This window comes from Pavona decussata, unplaced genomic scaffold (assembly GCF_977016875.1).
Source record: "Pavona decussata unplaced genomic scaffold, jaPavDecu1.1 SCAFFOLD_141, whole genome shotgun sequence".
In the NCBI taxonomy this organism is placed as follows: domain Eukaryota; kingdom Metazoa; phylum Cnidaria; class Anthozoa; order Scleractinia; family Agariciidae; genus Pavona; species Pavona decussata.
In genome coordinates this window covers 673,453-682,054 of record NW_028145554.1, presented here as the reverse complement: position 1 = coordinate 682,054, position 8,602 = coordinate 673,453, and the positions used below count along the sequence as shown (strand labels likewise).

Sequence of the window (8,602 nt, the reverse complement as noted above, 5' to 3'; positions counted from 1 at the left end):
TTCTGCAGATTGATTAATCCTTTTTATGATTTTGTAATTCAAGTGGTAGTTTCAGATATGATGAACCCTTTGTTGGTTTATAATGCACAATATTCAGATAATGATTGTCGATTGATTTGATGATCCATCCTGAACCCTCTTATATTCATTAAACTATCTTATTCAAGATTTGTTCTGCAGTCAATTGCAGTGCTTCAGCAATTTCTGTTTGGTTGATGATCGTTTGAGCCTTACAGTTAAAATACGCCGTCTTGGATATAAATACATCACCAATTCTCACTGCATAATTAATTAGCTCATAGCAGAGTTTTTCATAATGTGTTTGAATTCCCCCGTTTCCGCGCATGCCTGCTGCGATGGTGATGCTTTGCGGCCTTAGAATATATATTTCGCCACCCCGCTTGAAACGTGGTCTTTTTAACCGTACTCCAGGACGATGGCCGAATTTCGCTTCTAGTTTACAGTCAACCGCCACGAGCAGACTTGTTCTTATGGCAGATGTTGAACTTCCTCCGCCACCGGCGGCGCCCGCTCCCGCGCCGGCTGCTGCAAATGCAGTTGAACCTCCACAAGTTCAAGTTGTTCAAGACCCGCCGGTGGCCAACCAAGCTGTTCCACCGCCAGTTCCAATTCCCGACGCAAACCCGGCCCCGGCTGGAGGAGCAGGAGAGGAGGTAATTTTTTTTTTTCTTTTGGTAGCACATTCTTGTCCTAGCCATGTTTAGTGCTATTCATCGCCCGTAGCTCTTGTACCTACGTTCGCCGCTAGTTTATTTATTTTTCGTTTTTGGGTGTGCCTCGTTAGCTTTGTTTCAGGGCTATTGTTTCATGCTTGTATTGTTTTTAGGCCTTTTTGCGTCTCCGTGGCGCTCCAGTTCAGTTTTATTTTTGCCCAGTATGTTTTGCAGTTCGTTATACGCAATTTGGCTTTCTTGTTTTTTATTCCCGGCATTGTCCGGGTGTTTTCTTTTCGCCGCCTTGTGCGGGTTTATTTATGCTTTGGTATTTGCCGGTTTTTATGTTGCTTTGTTTATGCATCTGCTATTGTTTTTGTTTTGTTTTCGCGGCGTTTGTCGGGCGTTTCTTTTTCGCAACCTTTTTCGTATTTGCCGGTTTTCTTTACAATTTAGTTTTGTTTGCGCATTTTCTCGCTATTAGGCTCTCTTGTTGGGTTTTCGCGTGCTTATATGTTTTGGCATTTCGTTTTCGCCACCGCACGCGGGTTTGTTTGCACTATCACTGTGTTGCTTTTTGTGTAAACAGGTAAGTTGCGTTACGGTTTTTGTGATTGTCACTGTTTAAGGCAACATAGTTGTTGCGTTACAGTTTTGAGTTTACCATTAGTTAAAGCGACGTGTTCTTGCGTTACAGTTTTGCGGATACCACTAGTAAAGGCAACGTATTGTTACGTTACAGTTTCGGGTATACCACTGGTGAAGGCAACTTGTCGTTGCGTTACAGTTTGGCGGATACCACTAGTGAAGGCAACGTGTCGTTGCGTTACAGTTTGGCGGATACCACTAGTAAAGGCAGGGTGTCGTTGCGTTACAGTTTGGCGGATACTACTAGTGAGGGCAACGTCTCGTTGCGTTACAATTTGGCGGATACCACTAGTGAAGGCAACGTGTTGTTGCGTTACAGTTTGGCGGATACCACTAGTAAAGGCGACGTGTTTGTTGCGTTACGATTTGGCGGATACCACTAGTGAAGACAACGTAGTTGTGTTACCGTTTTAAGTATACCACTAGTGAAGGCAACGTGTTGTTGCGTGCACGTTACAGTTTTGCGGATGCCACTAGTGAAGGCAGCGTGTTGTTGCGTGCGCGTTACAATTTGGCAGATACCGCTAGTCAGGGCAACGTGTTTGTTACGTTACAGTTTTGGGTATGCCGCTTGTGGTAGCAGCGTTTTGTTGTGTTATGGTTTTGCGGATACCGCAAGCTAAGGCAACGTGTTTTTTACGTTAGACTTTGCGGATACCGCTAGTAAGGCGGCGTGTTTGTTGCGTTATAGTTTGTGCATATCGCAGGTGGAGGTCACGTGATTCTTGCACGGCGCTGGATTGTGTTAGGCACTGGTGGGTGCTTCGTGCTATTTCGTTTCGACTTTGTGTATTCCGCTGGTGAGAAAAGCATGTTATTGTCTCCTTGTTAAGGCAAGAAGCATGGGGTTTGTTGCATAGTGACTTCTCGCGTTAAGCGCTCGCGAAAGCAAGATGTTATTGTAATTAAGTACCATGCGTTGTCTAGTTTATAATAACACGTCAGGATTTAACGCGGGCTTACTGGGTTTTTCATTTTTTGTCGTAGGCCACTGCGCGTATAAAGATATTGGAAGATAAAATCAAGTCGTTGGAGCAGCTGAGAACGTCGGAGAGTTCCGATTCCGCTCTCGCAGCGTTGAGAAGGCATGTCAGCCGCCCGTCGGCCATGTTCAACAGATTTGAGGCGCTAGATCTACTGCAGTCCTTGGTCAGACTCGCCAGGTATGAGAGCCATCAGAAGGCGGACGAGTACGCGGCGGCCCTAGACGAGATAAGATCCCGATCAGACGTCCTGGAGCATTCTCAGCTGCAGCGGCTGTATCTTGGTCTGGTGCGCGCCAAGATTGCTAAAGAAGCAAACACCATTTTAAAGGGCGTGGGCAAGGCCCCTCCTCCGTCGCCTGGTTATCGTTCCGTTGTCCGCAGGCCATCTCCTTACCCTCCCCAGCAAACTCGCTGCCTGAAATGGGGACATTATGCCCGTTCTTGCCGCAACATCCCACCAAGACGCCAGAATGGTCGCGGACGAGCCGGGCGTTCTTAGTTCTTTCTTGGCTCCCTAAACAGTTTCACCCTGTATTTTTGGTGTAATAAATTATTGTTGTCTCTGGGCTCATTTGTTTTATTTATTTATTTTTGTTTTCATTTTCCATATCGTTATCTGCTCTCTTCGTTGACCTTGGGGGGACCTGCTCTGTGTCTCAATTTCGGACCTAGTTCGGAGCTAGGGGTCAACGAAGGGTGGGTTCCCTGCATGCTTCCTTTTGGTTTCTCACTCGGGTTTTCCTTTCTTCACCTTTAGGACCCTTCGTCTTTCTTTGCCAGAGTTGCTGTTGCCGCAGATTCTTCAAAAGACGTAATTCCGCTGTGTGATGGTCGCAGCCTGGCCAAGTTTGGCGATGCTAGAACAGCTTAGGTTCTTTCACCCTCAGTACTTCAGAGCGGGCGCAATCCACAACCACGTGCCCGTATGGGAACACCTGCTCAGCGGGCGTAGTTCTACTCAGGTGGATTTTATGGAAATAATCAAGGAGGGTGTTAAAATCCATCGTTTCTTCAAGCCCTTCAAGGGGAACTTTAAAGGTTCTTCGTACAATTCGCAGCTTCCCCCTCCCATGCATATTAAGAACGCAAAGATATGTGAGCGATTCAGGGATTTCATCACCGACACCATCATCGATTGGGTAAGCGCTGGGGTTCTCGCGATATGGGGCTGGGTTGGCGCAATCTCTCCTCCAGATCTGGTCCTCCCCCTTACAGTGGAGCCTTCCAAGCCTCGTTTATGCCATGACGAACGATTTTTGAATTTGTGGATACTAGACCTCCCCTTTAAGCTGGACCACCTACCAGACTTGCCCAGGTACGTCCTCCCAGGCCATTTTCAGACGTCATTTGATGATAAAAGCGGCTATCAGCATGTTCTTCTCCACCCTTTATCGCGTACCTTCTTTGGCTTTAAATGGAATGGCGTTTATTTTGTGTTTTGTACTCTCCCGTCTGGGTGGAAAGCGAGTGCCTATATATACCACAATCTTGGCCTTGCGGTTACAAGCGCAGCATGTTCGTTCGGAGTCCCTGTGTCTCAGTATATAGATGATCGTCACGTTGGTCAGCTCTACCGGGCGCCAGCTGCGTCCTTTTTACCTCCTAGCAGAGTTTTGGCTGAGGCCGCCGCCTATATTTTGTGTTATCTTCTCATAGAAGCGGGTTACTTTGTGGCCCTCGCCAAATCGCAGAGTGTCCCTTCCAGTGTGGTTCGTTTTCTCGGCTTTATTTGTGATTCCTCCCGCCAGGCATTCCTACTCCCGCCTGACAAGAAGCTAAAGTTCAAAGTCCTCAGGGAGGAAGTTTTATCGTCTTCTTACGTTGGTGTTAAGACACTTCAGAGATTCGCAGGGAAGGTGATCTCCTTCAGTTTGGCCATTCCCGGTTGCAAACTCTACGTCAGAGAAATTTTTAAGGCCATCTCGCAACTTCGTCACTCCTCCAAGCCTCATGTTCCTGTTGAGGGAAACCTCCGTGCAGAGGTTCTCTACTGGCGTTTCCTCTATGAATGGTCGGATTGTTTCCCTTGGCGCTCCGAGCGTCATGTATCAGTTTCACTCTTTTCGGATGCCTCGACACGTGCTTGGGGTGCGGTCCTGTCCCGGGACGGAAGGGAGTTGGTTTCTAGGGATTACTGGCCTTCTGAGTCTGTCACGGATGTGAATCTGTTGGAGTCAAGGGCTCTGTTAAATGCCCTTATTTCCTTTAAAGGGCAGTTGTCAAACTCCCGTGTTGATGTCTATGTTGACAACAAGGTCCTCAAGTCTGCACTGGACAACGATGGTTGCAGGAACTCTGAAGTTAACGAGGTCATCAAGGGAATACGCCGCTGCAGTCGCGACCAGAACTTCAGCATTCAAACTTTCTACGTGCCCTCGAAGAGTAATCCCGCTGATGAGCCCTCGCGAAAGCATTCAGAGTTGGACTGCATGCTATCTCCTGAAGCTTGCCTTTGTGTGGAGCGTTTTTTCGGTCCCCATTCTTTCGAGTTAATGTCCTTGGACAGAAACTGTCAGAGGAACAGAAACGGTACCCCCCTCCCCCACTACATGCCTTGGTCTACCCCCGGATCCGCTGGCGTCAACGTTTTCTCCAATCCCCTTCCGTCGGGACACAATATTTACGTGTTTCCACCTTTTGTTCTTATTGGGCCTTTTCTTCGCTACGTCATCGACCAAGAATTCCATGGCGCCTTTTCACTTATTGCCCCAGATATTCGTCCTCGACCTTTCTGGTGGGCAACCGTCCAGGCTTTCGTAGTCAATCGTTTTCTTTTGGGCAAGAAGGGTTCAAGTTCGGTTCTTCTTTTTCCTTCCCGGCATTCCCAGGAATGGGTGTCCCGCCCCCTACAGTGGGATCTCTGGGCGTTTCGGTGTGTCTGCTAGTGTTAACATCTTCGTCATATCGTTACCTGGATCCTTAGGTTTCAAGGCCTTGGAAAGCTGCCCGGCGTTGTCCCGCTTATTTATACCCTAACGATGTGGACGGGGACTTTTGTCAAGCTTGTGGTTCACGGACGTGTGTTAAGAAGATTGCTGTGTCAACCAGTACGGTGGACCATGCGGAGATTGCCAAACGTTTCCAAGAATTTACAGATGTGTTTAAAGGCAAGCCCTACCAGCGACAGAAGTCCGCCCTTGAGCAGCAGCTTTTGGATTTCCTAGCTACTCTATCTCCCCCGAAAGACACTTCGTCATGTACTTCTGACGATATTATTAGATTCTTGATTAGCAAAGACAAGTCAGGAAGGACGGTGTTACATAGTCAATCTTGTTCTAAAGTTGATTGTAATTGTCTGACTCGCTTAGCTGCTGGGTCAGTAGATTCCTTGTTAGGGAAGTTGAGGGCCATCTTTAATAAGCTAGGCCGTTTGCATGATTCTAATCCCATGGCACATCCCAGAATTAAAGAGTATCTTAAATTTGTTCGGGAGGAGCAGGCGGATAAAGCTATAGTGCCAACCCAGGCAGTCCCTTTGTTTTTTGTTAAGTTTTCTAAATTAATAAATTTTCTTAGGGGTTCTATTAGAGCCAGCGGTCACCTTTCCTCTGTCGATAAATACATCTTGGTTAGGGACGCCACCTTCTTCGTTGTTGATTTCTTTACCGGAGATCGGGCGTCGGATCTCGGGCGCCTTTTGGCGAATCAAGTGTTTAGGCTCAGAGATCGTAAGGGGTTCTTCCTTAACTTTACACTAACTAAGACTTTTCGGGGTGATTCAGCTCGTCCATTTATTTTAGAACCCTTTAGGGCTACCGAGGTCTGCCCCGTTTCTTGGATTCAATATTATCTGTCCGTTTGTCGGTTACTTGCCATCGAGCTAGCTGGTGGGTATTTGTTTAGGACTACTGACCATCGTAAAGTTGTCACCTCAAGACCTTTTATTGGCTCTGCGGTTAACAACCATCTGCGCAAGCACCTCGCAGACGCGAAGATAGATAGCGGGGAAACACCTCATAGCTTTAGGCTTGGTCTTTCTAACACCCTTAACATGATGGGCTGTTCCCCGGACGAGATCTCTCGCTACGTAGGATGGAGGGGTAACAGTATGGTTAGACATTACACTAAAATGTCCTCTGTCGCTAGCTCCTCTCCTGTCGCTAAGCGCCTTCTTTCGGGTACTGAACCCCTTGATAAGACCCCCACCTCTCACCCAAGCAACCTCCAATGTATCTTTTAGTTATGAACTAATCGTACTATAGTCCAGGGCGGAGTATTCATTATTGTCATTATTGGTTAGGGGTTTCTGAGAAATGGGAGGAAATAAAGAATTGTACCCCCTATTGGTCTTTTGTCGTGGTGATTTCTTTAGTGCATTGGTCGTCTTGATCGTTAAGGTCTTGTGGTGAGGGCAGGAGCGAACTCTTCCCATAACTTAACCTTAAGCGATGCGGTAATGAGTATGCAGTGAGGATATTATTGTATTATTGTATTATTGTATTGTATATAATAATAATCTCTCTTTAAGCCCTTTTGGATTTTTCTAAAAAAATTTTAAAGAAAAAAGTAAATCATCTACGAAAATAACCATTAAACGATTCCATTAAAAGCGGCAGCTCCACCTGAACCATATGATGATAATTTGATAGAAACGCCTATGATTTGGAAAAAAAATCATTGATGCAATTTCTTTAACAAAATCGGTTTGACCTTGGGAAATTATTTGCGCAATTAAACCCTCGGCCCATCGTCGCTTCACTCCTCCTCCCACCGTCGCCTCGGGAGGAGTTTAAACGCTTCTCCATCCCCTGCTCGTCTCATCAAACATGTAATCTCAGAATATTCACTTCATCTAGAAAGCTTCGCTTTCAAGCTTCAGTAAATCTTCTTTTGATTACATGTTTGCTTCAACTTGCGCTGCTGAGAAGCTAAACTCCTTTTTCTGCTTGAGCCATATGACGGATAATTACGCGGAAAATTATAAGCGCAAAATTATGCCAAAATTATTAGCGCAAGAAATGGAAAAAGCGCTGGCACCCTCATATCCTATAGTACTAACGCGTGTGAAATTATGCATCACTCATTAACGTGTAACCCAGCAAAACAGTTCGAAAAGTCGTATCTCTCGACATATTCAACAAATAAAAAAATAAAACCATGCTTTTAAACCTCATTACATCGTCGAGCCTGGTTAAGTGTAGGAGATTGCCTTTGGGGGTTCTAGTATTCTTGCACATCTTGGTTTATAAACCAAAATACGCTCATCAATTTGAAGACTTGCAATGTTACTGAACACAAACAAAACTTACCCAATAGCTTTCATGTCGGCCACTAGTGCCTCCCTATGATGCTGCATTGGCGCTTGCTTGTCGGTTTATCTTCTTTTCTTTTCGTTTCTTTTTTGTTAAATGTTTTTTCCCCTAGGTAATACCGAAAACGTGCTCGCAGAAGCTAACTGGGAAAAAAATGACTGAAAAACTATAACTTTCCTGTGAAGCACCATTTTGCTTCCTGTGAACGTCAGGGGTTCTACTATGTTATTGGCTGGTGGCTCACAGTGTGAGCCCGGTGTTGACATAATTCTCCGAGAAGGCGTGACATGCTTCTAAATCTTTAGAAGGCGAAAATTCGCAATACGATTTCTGCAGGATGCCTCCTCTTCCAATGAATTAATATGGTATGGAGAATTGACGGAAATTTGTGAAATTTGGCCCGAAAGTTAACTGAACAACGAGGAACAAAAGGGTGTCGGCATTTTTTTAAATCAAATACTTCCCTCCTGGTGGCCTCGGAACGCAACACGTTTGCAAATTCTTTTTTACTGGAACTTGACAGATATATTAAAAGAAAACCAATAGGAATACAGGGAAATGCTCCCACACTTTGAGAGATTGATGATTTGTGATTAACACTGTGCAGCTACATTTCATCAGAGATCACGTTCGATACCCAATTAATTTCGACGGAATCGCGCTCTGTCACTTTACTGTTTACCGGCTTCCTTCGCCTGAGCAGAGGAATAACCAAAATAGCTTATACTTTTATCGAATTCTGCATTAAATAAGCTTTTTATCGATATATAGATTGTGGTGGTTTCCTAAAAAACAACGAGCGTACGAATTTTTTTCGGGAAGGCACCCGCGAAGGTTTGGAGTAACCTTAAGCTGGTTATGCTCTGAATTAACCTGTGTGTAACACATGTATTAACTGTTTATGCTAATGTTCTGTATCAACACCATCACTGGCTTAGAGCTGTGATGAATGGAGTTGAAAATAGACTATAATCATAACCTGTTCATCAAAAAGGAGGGAAAACTTACCACTGTTATTTTTGTTTCTGTTATTGGATGAAAG

The 8,602-nt window shown here is 45.3% G+C and overlaps 1 protein-coding gene across 1 annotated transcript; it reads left to right on the top strand.

The window, feature by feature from the left end:
• The first annotated feature begins 278 nt into the window (after nt 1-278).
• On the top strand, nt 279-2,875 carry LOC146466731 (uncharacterized). The gene is made up of 2 exons (XM_085126877.1): nt 279-674; nt 2,310-2,875. The coding sequence occupies exons 1-2, from the start codon at nt 345-347 to the stop codon at nt 2,805-2,807; spliced, it is 828 nt and encodes a 275-aa protein (XP_084983003.1). The 5' UTR covers nt 279-344; the 3' UTR covers nt 2,808-2,875.
• The last annotated feature ends 5,727 nt before the right edge of the window (nt 2,876-8,602 follow it).